Source organism: Haliotis rufescens, unplaced genomic scaffold (assembly GCF_023055435.1).
Source record: "Haliotis rufescens isolate VD_foot unplaced genomic scaffold, xgHalRufe1.0.p SCAF_6, whole genome shotgun sequence".
NCBI classification, from domain to species: domain Eukaryota; kingdom Metazoa; phylum Mollusca; class Gastropoda; order Lepetellida; family Haliotidae; genus Haliotis; species Haliotis rufescens.
In genome coordinates, this window is record NW_025964334.1 from 40959533 (window position 1) to 40977678 (window position 18146).

General features: G+C 42.2%; 1 protein-coding gene across 1 annotated transcript in view; it reads left to right on the forward strand.

The window, feature by feature from the left end:
• The window catches only part of LOC124110756 (short transient receptor potential channel 7-like), a 104058-nt gene extending 87004 nt beyond the window's left edge, over positions 1 to 17054 (forward strand). Inside the window, exons 8-12 of the mRNA XM_048386272.1 lie at positions 11267 to 11468; positions 11758 to 11919; positions 12996 to 13049; positions 13964 to 14039; positions 14958 to 17054. Coding sequence (XP_048242229.1) covers positions 11267 to 11468; positions 11758 to 11919; positions 12996 to 13049; positions 13964 to 14039; positions 14958 to 15793 — 1330 coding nt within the window. The 3' untranslated portion in view covers positions 15794 to 17054. The remainder of the gene's footprint in view (positions 1 to 11266; positions 11469 to 11757; positions 11920 to 12995; positions 13050 to 13963; positions 14040 to 14957) is intronic.
• The last annotated feature ends 1092 nt before the right edge of the window (positions 17055 to 18146 follow it).

Sequence of the window (18146 nt, forward strand, 5' to 3'; positions counted from 1 at the left end):
TACTATTTTCGCTGCAACCATTGTACACGATGTATGCTGACTGAATGCGCTCCAACCTCAGAACATGGTGTAGGCTGACTGAATGCGCTCCAACCTCAGTACATGGTGTATGCTGACTGAATGCGCTGCAACCATAGTACACGATGTATGCTGACTGAATGCGCTCCAACCTCAGTACATGGTGTATGCTGACTGAATGCGCTCCAACCTCAGTACATGATGTATGCTGACTAAATGCGCTCCAACCTCAGTACATGATGTATGCTGACTGAATGCGCTGCAACCATAGTACAAGATGAATACTGACTGAATGCGCTGCAACCTCAGTACATGGTGTATGCTGGCTGAATGCACTCCAACCTCAGTACATGGTGTATGCTGACTGAATGCGCTGCAACCTTAGTCCATGATGTATGCTCACTGAATGGGCTGTAACCTCAGTACATGATGTATGCTGACTGAATGCGCTCCGACCTCAGTACATGGTGTATGCTGACTGAATGGGCTGTAACCCAAGTACACGATGTATGCTGACTGAATGCGCTGCAACCTCAGTACACGATGTATACTGACTGAATGTGCTCCAACCTCAGTACATGGTGCATGCTGACTGAATCGGCTGTAGCCCAAGTACACGATGTATGCTGACTGAATGCGCTGCAACCTCAGTACACGATGTATACTGACTGAATGCGCTCCAACCTCAGTACATGGTGTATGCTGACTGAATGGGCTGTAGCCCAAGTACACGATGTATGCTGACTGAATGCGCTCCAACCTCAGTACACGATGTATGCTGACTGAGTGGGCTGTAGCCCAAGTACACGATGTATGCTGACTGAATGCGCTCCAACCTTAGTACACGATGTATGCTCACTGAATGGGCTGTAACCCCAGTACACGATGTATGCTGACTGAATGCGCTCCAACCTCAGTACACGATGTATGCTCACTGAATGGGCTGTAACCCCAGTACACGATGTATTCTGACTGAATGCGCTACAACCTCAGTACATGGTGTATGCTGACCGAATGCGCTCCAACCTTAGTACATGGTGTATGCTGTCTGAATGCGATGCAACCTTAGTCCATGATGTATGCTCACTGAATGCGCTCCAACCTTAGTCCATGATGTATGCTCCCTGAATGCGCTCCAACCTCAGTACATGGTGTATGCTGACTGAATGCGCTCCAACCTCAGTACATGGTGTATGCTGATTGAATGGAGTGCAACCCAATTACATGGTGAATGCTGACTGAATGCGCTGCAACCTCAGTACATGGTGTATGCTGACTGAATGCGATCCAACCTCAGGATATGATGTATGCTGATTGAATGGAGTGCAACCGAAGTACATGGTGAATGCTGACTGATTGCGCTGCAACCTTAGTTCATGATGTATGCTCACTGAATGCGCCATAACCTCAGCACATGATGTATGCTCACTGAATGCGCTCCAAACTCAGTACATGGTGTATTCTGACTGAATGCGCTTCAACCCCAGTACACGATGTATGCTGACTGAATGCGCTTCAACCTCAGTACATGGTGTATGCTGACTGAATGCGCTCCAACCTCAGTACATGGTGTATGCTGACTGAATGCGCTCCAACCTCAGTACATGGTGTAGGCTGACTGAATGCGCTCCAACCTAAGTACATGGTGTATGCTGACTGAATGCGCTCCGACCTCAGTACAGGATGTATGCTGACTGAATACGCTGCAACCATAGTACACGATGTATGCTAACTGAATGCGCTTCAACCTCAGTACATGGTGTATGCTGACTGAATGCGCTCCAACCTCAGTACATGATGTATGCTTACTATTTTCGCTGCAACCATTGTACACGATGTATGCTGACTGAATGCGCTCCAACCTCAGAACATGGTGTAGGCTGACTGAATGCGCTCCAACCTCAGTACATGGTGTATGCTGACTGAATGCGCTGCAACCATAGTACACGATGTATGCTGACTGAATGCGCTCCAACCTCAGTACATGGTGTATGCTGACTGAATGCGCTCCAACCTCAGTACATGATGTATGCTGACTAAATGCGCTCCAACCTCAGTACATGATGTATGCTGACTGAATGCGCTGCAACCATAGTACAAGATGAATACTGACTGAATGCGCTGCAACCTCAGTACATGGTGTATGCTGGCTGAATGCACTCCAACCTCAGGACATGGTGTATGCTGACTGAATGCGCTGCAACCTCAGTACATGGTGTATGCTGACTGAATGCGCTGCAACCCTCAGTACATGGTGTATGCTGACTGAATGCGCTCCAACCTCAGAACATGATGTATGCTGACTGAATGTGCTCCAACCTCCGTACATGGTGTATGCTGACTGAATGGGCCGCAACCATAGTACGCGATGTATGCTGATTGAATGGAGTGCAACCCAAGGACATGGTGAATGCTGACTGAATGCGCTCCAACCTCAGTACATGGTGTATGCTGACTGAATGCGCTCCAACCTCAGTACATGGTGTATGCTGACTGAATGGAGTGCAACCGAAGTACGCGATGTATGCTGATTGAATGGAGTGCAACCCAAGGACATGGTGAATGCTGACTGAATGCGCTCCAACCTCAGTACATGATGTATGCTGACTAAATGCGCTCCAACCTCAGTACATGATGTATGCTGACTGAATGCGCTGCAACCATAGTACAAGATGAATACTGACTGAATGCGCTGCAACCTCAGTACATGGTGTATGCTGGCTGAATGCACTCCAACCTCAGTACATGATGTATGCTGACTGAATGCTCTGCAACCTCAGTACATGGTGTATGCTGACTGAATGCGCTCCAACCTCAGTACATGATGTATGCTGACTGAATGCGCTCCAACCTCAGTACATGGTGTATGCTGACTGAATGGGCTGCAACCATAGTACGCGATGTATGCTGATTGAATGGAGTGCAACCCAAGGACATGGTGAATGCTGACTGAATGCGCTCCAACCTCAGTACATGGTGTATGCTGACTGAATGCGCTCCAACCTCAGTACATGGTGTATGCTGACTGAATGGAGTGCAACCGAAGTACATGATGTATGCTGACTGAATGGAGTGCAACCCAAGTACACGATGTATGCTGACTGAATGCGCTTCAACCTCAGTACATGATGTATGCTGACTGAATGCGCTCCAACCTAAGTACATGATGTATGCTGACTGAATGGAGTGCAACCCAAGTACATGATGTATGCTGACTGAATGGACACAACCCATGTACATGATGTATGCTTACTTAATGGATTGCAAGCCAAGTACGTAATGTATGCTCACTGAAAGGACTGCAACCCAAGTACACGATGTATGCTGACTGAATGGATTGCAACCTCAGTATATGATGTATGCTGACTAAATGCGCTCCAACCTCAGTACATGATGTATGCTGACTGAATGCGCTGCAACCATAGTACAAGATGAATACTGACTGAATGCGCTGCAACCTCAGTACATGGTGTATGCTGGCTGAATGCACTCCAACCTCAGTACATGGTGTATGCTGACTGAATGCGCTGCAACCTCAGTACATGGTGTATGCTGACTGAATGCGCTGCAACCCTCAGTACATGGTGTATGCTGACTGAATGCGCTCCAACCTCAGAACATGATGTATGCTGACTGAATGTGCTCCAACCTCCGTACATGGTGTATGCTGACTGAATGGGCCGCAACCATAGTACGCGATGTATGCTGATTGAATGGAGTGCAACCCAAGGACATGGTGAATGCTGACTGAATGCGCTCCAACCTCAGTACATGGTGTATGCTGACTGAATGCGCTCCAACCTCAGTACATGGTGTATGCTGACTGAATGGAGTGCAACCGAAGTACGCGATGTATGCTGATTGAATGGAGTGCAACCCAAGGACATGGTGAATGCTGACTGAATGCGCTCCAACCTCAGTACATGATGTATGCTGACTAAATGCGCTCCAACCTCAGTACATGATGTATGCTGACTGAATGCGCTGCAACCATAGTACAAGATGAATACTGACTGAATGCGCTGCAACCTCAGTACAAGGTGTATGCTGGCTGAATGCACTCCAACCTCAGTACATGATGTATGCTGACTGAATGCTCTGCAACCTCAGTACATGGTGTATGCTGACTGAATGCGCTCCAACCTCAGTACATGATGTATGCTGACTGAATGCGCTCCAACCTCAGTACATGGTGTATGCTGACTGAATGGGCTGCAACCATAGTACGCGATGTATGCTGATTGAATGGAGTGCAACCCAAGGACATGGTGAATGCTGACTGAATGCGCTCCAACCTCAGTACATGGTGTATGCTGACTGAATGCGCTCCAACCTCAGTACATGGTGTATGCTGACTGAATGGAGTGCAACCGAAGTACATGATGTATGCTGACTGAATGGAGTGCAACCCAAGTACACGATGTATGCTGACTGAATGCGCTTCAACCTCAGTACATGATGTATGCTGACTGAATGCGCTCCAACCTAAGTACATGATGTATGCTGACTGAATGGAGTGCAACCCAAGTACATGATGTATGCTGACTGAATGGACACAACCCATGTACATGATGTATGCTTACTTAATGGATTGCAAGCCAAGTACGTAATGTATGCTCACTGAAAGGACTGCAACCCAAGTACACGATGTATGCTGACTGAATGGATTGCAACCTCAGTATATGATGTATGCTCACTGAATGGGCTGCATCCTAAGTACATGATTTATGCTCACATAATGGCCTGCAACCATAGTACATGATGTATGTTCACTGAATGGACCGCACACATACTGTATAGTGACGGTTCCGATAGAAGGGAACAAAATTAAAAAGAAGCCGACCGAAAGGACAGCAACACCATTTATAGAGATAATGCTGACTAAAGGGAATGTAAATTTATTTATACACCTGCTGCTGACTAAAACGACACTATGTATGCTATATACAGGTGCTGCTGACTAAAACTATAATACATTTGGGATGAATCGACCAGTATCTGACCAGTACCACCATCAGCGGCAATCCCTCATTTTCCACCGATATTCCTTTCATAAAACATTCATCACATACAATTCCTCTCCACTCAATTTGGCAAGGAAATGTTCCAGTACTAATGTAGGTTAAAAGGACGTTTTTGGGGTTATACACACAAACAATTAATATCATTGTGTCACAAATGCCAGTGCCGTTATCAAGAACATTGACTTAAGCAAGTAAGGCAATTTATGTTTCATGGCAGAGTAGCATGAGTTTGTACAGTCTTCCGAGGAGTAGTAGCCTGTATTTGTCTCATTGTTCACATTCCTAGATTCATTGTGGTTGCATCAGTAGGTGATCTTTGGTCTAGGCATTGAATGACTCTGACCATCTCCATCGAGCATTCTCTATCAGAATAGTATCTTCACCGAGCACTGAGCGCCGCCCATGCATAGAGAATCAGTCGTGCCATATTTTAACACAAACAATAGGATGGAGTTCATAATTATTTTAATCCTACAGACTTGAGTGAGCTTACTTGCATTTTGGCAACATCTCACCATCATATTAGTCCATGTTTACTGTTATTATAAACCTGCCTATTTGTGTAACTCGATATGGAGTTTTTGAAATTGTGGTAACACCTCGTAGGAGGTATTATAACGATTTTAACGCCTCGAAGGAGGGCTTACAATCATTGTAAACCCTTGATAGAACAAAAACTACAACAAGAGATGCCAAGCTTTATTTCACTTCAAAGGAAGTTGAATGTCAGAGAGATTCCAGGTTTTACGCCATTGTGGTGGGTTCACCCAGGTCAACACCAGAAGAAACAGGAGAAGATGCTAAGGAGGGAGCTGGCTCCGTTTTACTGGCCTTCGACAGAATTTCGGAAACAACCGCTTTCTGATCTTCACTTGCACGCTTGTACACACGTACGTTGCCCAGTTTGGTCACAAATGGTCTGCTCATCTATGTGAGCTTGGTAGAGATCATCTTCCCGAGGCAAGCGAGTTAACTGACTGTAAAAGTCCAGTTTCCACCCTTGCCGAACTAGGCTTGAATTCCTGGACTTAATCGTAGCGCTACAAGTGGTTATTACGAGTTATAACCCTTTTAAACCTTTCCTATGAACCAATCAGATTCTACCTTTCGTATCACTTGCATTTTATTCAAACAAAATGGCGGCGCACAGTCAAGACGTTCTGATCGATAATCAAGATCTATATTGTGATAAAACGAGTCTTACATCGCGAAGTGCATCAAATCACGTAAGCACCTTGATTAAAATCATGAAAAGATTTGGAAAATATCTATGGACAACGAGTTTAAGGTGCACATGCTTTGCAAATCCTGCAATCGACCGAAATCAGCACGACAGTTTACGAACCGGATTTCGATTTCGTTGCGCGATTTTGATTGGACTATGCATAGACTCGTAAGCCCAGCCAAAATGAAACTCCACAATACTAGCCAAGTCCGGCAAGGCTGAAAACTTGACTTTTATAGTCAGTTAACTCTCTTGCCTCGGGAAGATGGGTAGAGATGTTCGTTGACCTTTAGTACAATATAAACACTCACCAGTTAGGTACAAAACAGTATCCAGTAGTGTTTGGGGAGTAGAGTCTCCAAGCATCCCCTTCTCCCACAAATGCTGTTCCTCTTCCTCGGATATAACTTCTGTTGACTTGCGTGTTGACGCGCCGAATCCCTGACCACTCCTTTCTTTCATTACTGCATCGAGAGATTTTCTCGCTTCTTTAAATTCATCGTCATCAAAAAGGTTGCAGAATGCAGAATTTTCTTTCAGAATTGACGCGAAGGCTGCCTATATTCCATATAACGTCGTGGATGGATAAACTTCCCCGTTCTGCTTCCTGGCTTCAAACAAAAAGTACGTCAAGGCAGTGTTCAAGTCCGGCTTTTCAATATCCTGCAAACGCTGTGTCAAACGACTAGGAGGCAAACGAAGATTTTCATTGACTGAGCGTTGCATTCTCTCCTGTTGCCATCGCTTGAAAATACCCACAGCCCAGTCAGTTTTCATTCGAGTTAGCTTAGAAACAGTACCTTTTAACTTCTCTCTCACAATCTCCTCCGTCATTGGTTCCCCAAAACGAAATTGAAAATCATCCAGGTCTTTCTCCTTGGATCGAAATAACTCTGTCTCGCTGTCAGACACCCTCTTTCGTCACTGGCTGTACAATGAATGAGCGTTAGTCAAAGCAAAACGTGTAATAGTCTCAGCCTACGAGACGCACGTGCAGATTTCGTGCCATTGCGAGACGCACGTGCAGATTTCGCACCGTTGCGAAACCCACGTGCTGAGGTCACCGGTTTCATTGACTTCACGACTGCAGGCGATATTTCATCTCCGATACAGATTATACATTTGAGAGTTTTTATTACAGTTATTTAATTAAAAACGTTGTCTATGCGATGAGTCGGTTTATAAGTTGAACAAACCATTTCTCCTCGGGATTGCCAGCGCTGGTAAACCCTGACATTCGGTGACAAGGGTTTACAATCGCTGGTAATCCCTCGTAGAAATGGTTTCTCCTATACAGAGTGACTCTCCCATATGTTACGCTATCTGACGTTTGAATAGTAACACCACTAAAGGCTCCCCCAAACTGACGCAGCGCGCGAGAGGCGCAGCGCGACAACGCGTTTTTTCTCCACAATAACGCGCTGCTTTACCGCCCATACTGAAGCAGTGCGTTAAAGGAAAAATTATGGTTTTATGCCTTTGACCATTCGTGAAGGATATCAATATATCACAGATCCAATTTAATTTAACAGTCTTTTATTTGCTCCAGATCATTAACCATGACTAGAATCCGACAGAAACAACGAAAACGTACAGCAATCATGTTGTATCTCATGAGGAGAAGACAAACAAAATCAGAAAGATCCAAGTGGATACATAAACTACAAGAAAAAAGAAAAGAAACGGGAGAATACAACACATTGGTGAAAGAACTAGAACTTGATGATAATATGTTTTCTGAGTATTTCAGAATGCCGAAGACCAAGTTTGACGAAATATTGAGATATATTGGACCATCTATATCTAAAAAATCAACCAACTGTAGACGGGCGATTTCACCCCGAGAGCGTCTTGCCAAAACACTGAGGTAATGTCATGTACATTGTATATTCATTGAATATATCATTTACAGATATTGATAGGTTGGTGTGTCATTATAGTTCCACTCCTGGTTCATACCATACTGGTTGGTTCCCAAAGTAGATTGTCCTGGCATTGGTAGAACCTGAACAGACATGTTGGAATTAGGGAAACATTCGGCCTTGTACATCATTTCATGGATTAAAAACTTAACTTCCGCTCGTTTTTTGGGGTGTAGGCGCTTTAGTGCTTGGACTTGTGATCGAAGAAATAACTCATCTTCATCATTCGCATTTTCTGGGCAAATTCACAATTTGGAAAGGCAATGGAAAACCAGAAACTCAATCTTCCCAAAGAATCTGTACTGCATGATGCTCAGGACATAGGACCAATGCCGTAAGTGATCGTAGCTGACGAAGCGTTTCTGATCAAAAACAACATTATGAGGCCATATCCAGGAAGACATTTGTCGGAATCTAAGCGCATCTTTAACTATCGATTATCACGCAGTCGCAGAGTCGTTGAAAATGCCTTTGGCATCCTTGCCAGTAGATGGAGAATCTACCAGAGGAGAAACAACCTCAAGGTAGAGAATGTAAGGAAGGTCATATTTGCTACGTGTGTCCTTCATAACTTCCTTCAGCAGGATACTCCACAAACACGGGAATGTGCACCCGTTGCAGAAGCTAACAGACAAGGACTAGCAGACATTGGTGGAATCAGTACCCATGCAGCCTCTTCTGCTGTCCAGATTCGTGACAAGTTTTGCCAGTAATTCAACTCTCCAGCTGGGGAGGTTCCATGGCAATATGCTGCCGTCAGAAAGGGGTCAGCTGAATGAACGTTAACCATGTGTACAGAGAAATTGTATCCAGTATTTCTTCGTTAAATGTATTTTGATAATAATGATACGAATACTTACCACTTGAACCCTCAAATGTCGAACTGATTGATTTCCAGGCACTTAATGCATTTCATTGTCTTTGTAGTGGGGTGAATCCAAATTATACAGAAAAGGGTATTTCTGTATTTCAATTTATTTTATTAATTTCTCCTCGTCAATGTTTTTGTTTGGCATTTTCTGTCTATTTTGTTTGCAATTAATAAAACTGTCCTCAACCACGTGTTGTGTTTTGTGAAAGGAAGTGACATCACAACTAGGGGATCCCCCCATGCGTCGGGGCGTCACGCGTTAAAAATCGCTTTTGCCGCGTGAGCATGGGCAGTTCATTGAAATAGCACTGTTGCGATTTTTTGACGCGAGCGCGTCGCTCGCGCGCTGCGTCAGAAGGGATTATGTTGAGAATTCAATCTACTGAATGTAACGGTTTGTAAAGTTAATCGTCAATCAAAGGCATACTGAGTGACAGTATCAAGAGCTACTTGTAGACCTCTAGGTGTGGCGCTAATTAATGTAGTGTCATCAGCGAGCATCACAGATCAGAGCATTGATATACGAAGAAAGCATCCATCGAAAGCCACGAAGAAAGCACCCGCCCTACTCGACATGAAACGTATGTGATATGTCACCAAAGTAGGTGAGATATGCACACATTTTGCTGGAACTTTGATAGAGGAGATTCCACAACTTCCCCTTAATCCCTATCATATACAGTTTTACAAATATTTCAGCATGCCTAATACGATCAAAGTCCAGGAAGGCTCCATATTTCGGTGATTTCCTGGATAAATAATCACACATTCATGTAATGTATAGTCAGACATTACATCACATTGCTCTTTTATAAATATGTTGTAAAAATAACGGATATTTTCGTTGTAAAATAACTTTTGCAAATAATTTACCCAGACCTGATGTCAACTAATGCACCTATAGATTGTAGGATCTTACTTAGGACCGTACACATTGAACTTACAATCCCAAGTCTATACTTGTTGGGAAGATATTCTGTTTTGAGAATTGTGTTAAATAACTTGGTAAGTTTTGCAACACGATTAAATGGTACATTTAGCAAATACTAACAATGCATTAGAGCTATTGATTTCCACACTCAGATGATATTTCGCCTGGTGGAATACTAATATCTTGTAAACACAAGTCCAGGGCCCACTTGCACAAAGCGATCTTAGCGCTATGACTATTGTAAACCTATGTTAAAGTATGGGAGCTACGATCATCTTAGCGCTAAGATCGCTTTGTGCAAGTGGGTCCAGGACGGATTTGTTTTGGGAAATGTGCTCATCATAATGCTTTTGTCAATTTACTGTTTAATGTTTTCTTCGTATTGTCCTACATTGCGCGCGGAAGAGTGACACATAGCAAGACACGTGATCTGGTTCGTCATACGTTCAATCATCGAATACAGCACAGCTAACTACTGATGATTTCTGCGGTTTGTCCTTCACATTCTTCGTGGTGATACGTTCATCATATGTAGACTTTCTATTGTGCACTGTGTTTCCAAATGTATGTTCATCGTCGTTTTCGAAATATAAGTTCATAAGATGTTCTTTGTCCGAAAAATCAAATGCTTGCTTCATGGTCTTGGCCGATTCCTGTGACGCACAGCTGTTAGGTTTCTGGTTTATATGTGGCCTATCTTGTCCAGTTACATGAAGGGGATCCTGCTATATGCACTTTCATTACTTGTGTTTCCAGTCCGTGAGTGATTGACACTGTCCCTACTAGGAATCCTTGGAAAATCCGTTTCGGTATCCATGGAAGCAGAAATGCCTTCTTTCTGTGATGACTTGATGAGTTTGGCTTGTCTTTGTCTGTCGCTGTACAGTATTTTAGTGATTTCATCCGCATTTGGTTAACCCTGTTCCACTGTCTCGACATTTTGATATGTGGATTCATTTCAATGCTCTCTCCGTGATTGTTCATGTGATACAATCACACATGTTTTATTAAAATTGTAGTTTTGCGAGTTTTCATGCTTTCTGCTCTTCCTTCCTTCTGTATTTCATTAAAAAAATGACAAGTGTCATACCTATGTTTATGTATATGTGTATATATAGTGTACACCATAAATCGTGTAATTTTATAACGGAAAGGACTACAATCGTAATAGATACACGTGACTGTAATAGATACACGTGATTGAAAGGGTTGCAGATCAAGTGACTGCTGAAATGCTAGGAAAGTGATTTTACCTTCTTGGCCATTATGTTCTAGTCTGATGCAGACCTCAGGGACTTTGTTCTGGGCAGCTTTCGGGATGGGAAACTCTGAGGCCCCCAAGATCAGCGAGGGCGGGTCCCACAAGGTAGTGGAGATGGTGGGTTTCATTCTGTACGGAGTGTACATACTGGGAGCTGTGGTAGTTCTCATCAATATGCTCATAGCCATGATGAGTAACACATTTGAAGAAATTCAGGTGAGGATTTGTCCAGTTAAGCACAACTTATCACTTTGAAAACCTATTATTAACCAAAGCTTGTAGTATAAATGCTGCATATAAGTTGTTTTCAGATTATTTTCCCGCAGATATATGATGCAGCAATCTGTTGACTTTGCTGCGCAACTCTCTCTTTACAGCTAAAACAATGTACCTTAAAATCCAAAAATAATCTTATTTCATCTCATCAAATGTACATGATTCTTCAAACAACTCACGCCGAATCTCTCGTCACGACTTACGAAACGTAGCGCCCTCTCATTTGCAGATAGACGAAGACATGGAGTGGAAGTTTGCACGTGCAAAATTGTGGATATCATTTATAGAAGAGGGCACGACTTTACCTATTCCTTTCAATATCATTCCGACACCCAAGTCCATTCTCAAGTTAATCCTCTTCTTTAAGACCTGCAGTAGAAGAAAAACACCATTAAGTATACTTTATGATTTGTAAACGAACAATTTCCAATTGTATGATTTCCATATCAAATCATCGAATATATATTAGTGCGTAGTTTGACTTATAAACATTGACACAAACATAGCAGTATTACTGTTAGTATGTTTCCGGCTGAAGATTTGACATTGACAGAACATAACAGTATTACTGGAAATCTGTTTCCTGTTTACAGTTTGACATTGACAGAACCTAACAGTATTACTGTAGGTATGTTTCCTGTTTACGGTTTGCCATTGACACAACCTAACATTATAACTGTACGTCTGTTTTCTGCTTACAGTTTGGTATTGACAGAACAAAACAGTATTACTGTACTCCGGTTTCATTTTTACAGTTTGACATTGACAGAACATGACAGTATTACTGTACGTCTGTTTCTTGTTTACAGTTTGACATTGACAGAACCTTACAGTATTGCCGTAAATCTGTTTCCTGTTTACAGTTTGACATTGAGAGAACCTAACATTATTACTGTACGTCTGTTTCCTGTTTACAGTTTGACATTGACAGAACATAACAGTATTACTGTACGTCTGTTTCTTGTTTACAGTTTGACATTGACAGAACCTTACAGTATTACTGTACGTCTGTTTCTTGTTTACAGTTTGACATTGACAGAACATAACAGTATTACTGTACGTCTGTTTCTTGTTTACAGTTTGACATTGACAGAACATAACAGTATTACTGTACGTCTGTTTCTTGTTTACAGTTTGACATTGACAGAACATAACAGTATTACTGTACGTCTGTTTCTTGTTTACAGTTTGACATTGACAGAACCTTACAGTATTGCCGTAAATCTGTTTCCTGTTTACAGTTTGACATTGAGAGAACCTAACATTATTACTGTACGTCTGTTTCCTGTTTACAGTTTGACATTGACAGAACATAACAGTATTACCGTAAGTCTGTTTCCTGTTTACAGTTTTACATTGACAGAACATAACAATATAACAGTAAGTAGTCTGTTTTCTGCTTACAGTTTGACATTGACAGAACCTAACAGTATTACTGTACGTCTGTTGTCTGTTTCCTGTTTACAGTTTGACAGTGACGACACGGAAAATGATGACGACGGTTTTGAGTTCGATTATAAGGTGAGATACCAGTCATGAGAGAAGGTGAGATTATAACTGTGTGATCATTAGGTGACATATTCGTGACATGTAAAGGGTATGCATTATAAGCTAGGAAGTGAGTGAGTGAAGTTATGTTTCAACAAGATTTCAGTTATATCACAGTCAGTCAACTTATGGGAGGATGGTGTGATAGACATTTCTTAGAAGTTGGCGGATGACAAAGTAAACATAATTTATGGATAATAACTTCTTTAATGTTCATTCCATATTACATTAATAGTTTAATAAAAAAGTTGTTATCAAAAATTGTGTCTAGTTTATGAAAATGCCCTAGTGCTGAGAATATTAGAAACATTATCACGCCCGCGGCCCCTTAGCATCATAAAATGAAAAACATACGACCTTTTTAGTTTGGGTTTTCAGTATTATGAGACATTCATGCCATAGAGCTCCATGGCACTGTAAGGTTATACAGATGTCGTTGGAAGTAAGAGTTATTCGAGTTGTACTTGCATGTATTTGCCAGTATACCTACAGTTTTGTCGTGGGACCTCCGAGGTCTTAGTGCCATTCAGATACAAATAAACCCCACGAGAGTTTGATGTACATATATATGAGTCTTCAAAAGTATCCAAAATGTTTTATTTTGATAGCAATATACAACAAAAGACGAAAGATCTTAATCATATCCCTTGAACATTTTTACCTTTATATCAGATGTAAGTTTAAAATGGCCTTTGCACTAAATGCCGGTAACTTTCACTGACAGAACTGATGAATCCATGTCCACACTTGGAGTCTCATAATCTTAAGACGTCGCGTACTTTGTGAACAAGGTCTCACCTTAAGCATCAAACGTTCGCAGGGCAATCGTCCCCAATTAATACACCAAGTACTTCTAAAAGTAAGATTTAATTGTGCTTTGCTTCCAGGCAATCATGCATAAAGTGGTTCTGCGCTACGTCCATAAGATGAAGTTCGACAAGAAAGGAGAAACACTGAAGGACGGTGAGACTCCACACCTTCTCATCATTGACTATTGACTAATAAGAGAAATAGAATTGCCTCCCTACGGGACAGTTGCCTTTATTGTTTATTAATAATGAACAGACACTCGTGAGAGACAGTATACTATTCTTTCGTGTTTTGGCAAGGTCATCGGCTAATTAATGGACATGTAAAACTGAAGGAAAAACAGTAAACTAAAGTATTCACGACCATGACGTTCTATTATTCACGTTTCATTTGCCGTTTTACTACATTCTTCCCTTTGCTAATAATTCCATAGCATTTGATCATCTAATAAAGCTATTTAATTTTCGTTTATATTAAATAGACGAACACTAGTCTACTTGGCTGATAGATGGTGGGTTTGGCTTAGGTTGCATCATTGCACTATAAGATGTCACCGATTTCGTATTTTCGTCTACATATTTTTGGTTTTAAATTAAATGATTTAATAAGCAGTGACCTTATTATTGCTGACTTATATATTTATAACAATTGACTTCAATAAGTTTTTTTTGCATTTGAGGAATTATAAATGAAAAACCCGGCGGTTCGTACGACAAGCAAAGGACACTGGGGAATCCCTTCGGGGCGGAGTATTGAGTAAAACATGCTGTTACGATCACCTCGGGCTTGGCCATTCATTGTTCACGTGTCAATCCTGTCTATACACTGTGTGAATGACATATCGTTAATGCCGATTCATTCGAGTATTCAGCTAATTATGTCATTCGGACTTATCACTTCGCTGTCAATAAAGAGTGTATTTGTCATGGTTGAGATCTATCTCCTGTGAGAATAATTTAGAATTCGATTTAAACCTTTACATTTTACACATTCAGGTATCTAAGTTTGAAGCCTCTAAACTGGAAACAGATGTTGTGTGTGTCATATGCCTTTTGTGTTCTTGTATTTCAGACATAACTGAAGCCAAAGATGAGGTGTTAAACCAGTTAAACAGCTTTTACAGTAAAATATCAACAAAAATTGACGCATTGGAGAAAAATATTCAGGAAGTCAAACACTCAGTTGAGATCAAAGAAACGGAGGCTCCTTCAACCTATCAGCCACAACAAACAAACTCCGCATCGTCTCACTCCATCAACAACACACGTGCAGACAGTATACATAAACATGGAACTGCTCGTGCTGATATAAAACCTCATGGTCCTAATATTATCAGGCAGAGTCCACAACTGGCAAGACCCGGCTCAAGACCCAGAGAAACACATGTTGTGGTCCAGAAAAAAGCGAGTCCTTATGAGTCTGAAAATGGTGACGGTCACTCTCGAGGAAGACCAGAGCACAGGAGTCACAGTGTCAAGCAAAACAATCATCCCAGAGGTCGAGAGTCTATGAGTAGAAGGACACCGTCTCTAGAGAAAATGCCAGAGAACAAGAGAAACAGTGTGATTAGAAGGACACCATCTCTTGAGCGGAGACCACAGGATCAAATTCAATATCAAGCCATACAGCAGCGAACACCTTCCTTGATGAGAACAACTACCAGCAGGAGAGGAGATCCGAGATCGCCATCTGAGGAGATGCCGCTTATTGACAGGCGTCTTAATCAACAAAACCCGTACGATAATTGGCAACACGTCCAAACGTACGAACTACGCACTGTAAGAGGTCCTCAAGGAAGCTATGCATGCAGAGAAAGTTCGCTGGACAGACATATGCGGACGCAGTCCCTCTCTCGACCACGTCGATCAACATCCCCCAACGACCGTATGGGTATTAAGGAAGTCTGAAAAGAACTAATATCTGGCTACTTTTATAACAGCATGGCACCCTGCAGGCCTTGGATACCTACCCAGACGGCGATGTATTGGACTGCACGCTCCTTCCTTAATGGTATGCTCACGGGGCATTTGGCACCTCTTTTGATGGTACATGGTTCCAGATGTTGCATCTGAACGTGGGAACCAAGGCATCCTGGTCGTGCATTGCGCGCCTACCCTGGCCGTGCATTGGGCACCTACCTTTTTAATGCATTGAGCACCTATGTTTGTAATGCTCTGGGCGCCTACCCTAGCTGTGCATTGGGTACCTACCTTTTTAGTGCATTGGGCACCTATCTTTGTAATGCACTGGGCGCCTACCCTGGCTGTGCATTGGGAACTTACCTTGAGCGTTGTTGCGAACCTTCTGGTCGTGCTTTGGGCGCCTACCCTGGGTGTGCATTGAGAACCTACCTTGGTAGTGTATTGCCAACCGTCCTTGACAGTGCGCAGGGCATCCCGGTTGTGCTTTGGACGCCTACCCTGGCTGTGCATTGGGAACCTGCCTTCGTAGTGTAATGCTAATCTTCCTTGGCAGTAGATAGGCTATCCTGGTTGTGCTTTGGACGCCTACCCTGGCTGTGCATTGGGAACCTGCCTTCGTAGTGTAATGCTAATCTTCCTTGGCAGTAGATAGGCTATCCTGGTTGTGCTTTGGACGCCTACCCTGGCTGTGCATTGGAAACCTGCCTTCGTAGTGTAATGCTAATCTTCCTTGGCAGTAGATAGGCTATCCTGGTTGTGGTTTGGACGCGTACCCTGGTTGTGCATTGAGAACCTGCCTTCGTAGTGTAATGCTAACCGTCCTTGGCAGTGCATATAAGGCATCGTGGTTGGGCCTACCAAGGCTGTACGAAAAAGTCATTACTTGTTGTTCATTTTGTCTCTTTGTTTTTGTGTTCCACACATTTTGCACTTCCGTGGTTATAATTCCGCACTGAATTCTGTTGACTTTAATAATGTAGTAGTCAACGGTGTGGCGTCTTTAAATGCGTTACAGTTACCATGGCAACACCATCCAAAACAACGGTATGGGTCGGTTTCCTACGAAGGACAATGAATGGTACTGGTATATTGTGGAAACCAAAGCAATAGACAAATGTTCTTCCACGAAGGATATCTTCTGTTATGCAAATTATTTTATTTATATATTTATTAATCGACTTTTTTATGGTCGTTAGAATATGAAATAATTAGTTTGGATGATAATAAATAGACACTATAGATCGAATTGTGTGATTTCTCTTTCAAGATATTAATTGAAACAAGAATAAGTCACAAAAAGAAATATATATTTTACACGTAGAAAACTCAAATTTACACTATCAAAAAGACGAGTACGCCAAAAGTCACCAACAGTGTCTGGCCTTATTTTGACAATGCACTCTGGCAACTTGGGGACAATGTACGAGCATAACTACGACGGGTAAACTGAGATAAATCAAAATCCCACTATCACACAACATATACTTTTGTATGCTCTAATCGACTGTGACATTTACATGAAGTTTTCGCAGTGAAGACGTATAATTGTTACCTTGAAGGCCGAAAAGCTCACTGAAAACTGCGACCATACATACCTCTTTCTTGCCTCATTCATCAGCCGGTATGATCCTTTCGAATTCGTTCCAGAAAAAGACCGATTCACTTTACACCTGACATTATATGCAAATCAGCAAATCAAAGCGGGACAGGTTTCACGTGCGACCTTGACCGAACGAACACAACTTACATCCTCGGACATTCAGCGAGGGTTGACGGCAGGTGATATAGATATAGACGGGGTTTTAGATCTAACTAACTTTCCCCGACTATTACGATATTAAAAACCGTATATTACAACATCGATTGTCAATGTAATATTTTCACATTGTGATTATTGCATGACATGACTTCCACTCCGCCGCCCCATAATTACCTAACCATGTGTAGATTACATGTGACGTAACATAGGTGCAGAAACACAAATAGCATGCCATCTAATCCGGATATCCTTGCATTGTGGTCTATCTCTATGATATATGCCAACCTTACACTGTGTGGTTCAAATGCACTCGGTGACATTTAGGTGACTCTAAAACTGTTATAACCATCACCATCATGCATGGGGATACAAAATACACACAACACAATCATAAGAAGAAAATTGTGTTTGAGTGCGTCGGTGTGTATATGTATTCTCCAAAGGGAATAGGGAAGTAGGTGTTGTGTGCATGTGTGTTTGTTTTCGGTGTGTGTGAGGGGGAGTTTTTTGGGGTTTTTTGTTTGGAGGGCGGCGCAGGTGAATGTACATTCATTAAAAATGAACCTTTGCACCGTGTCA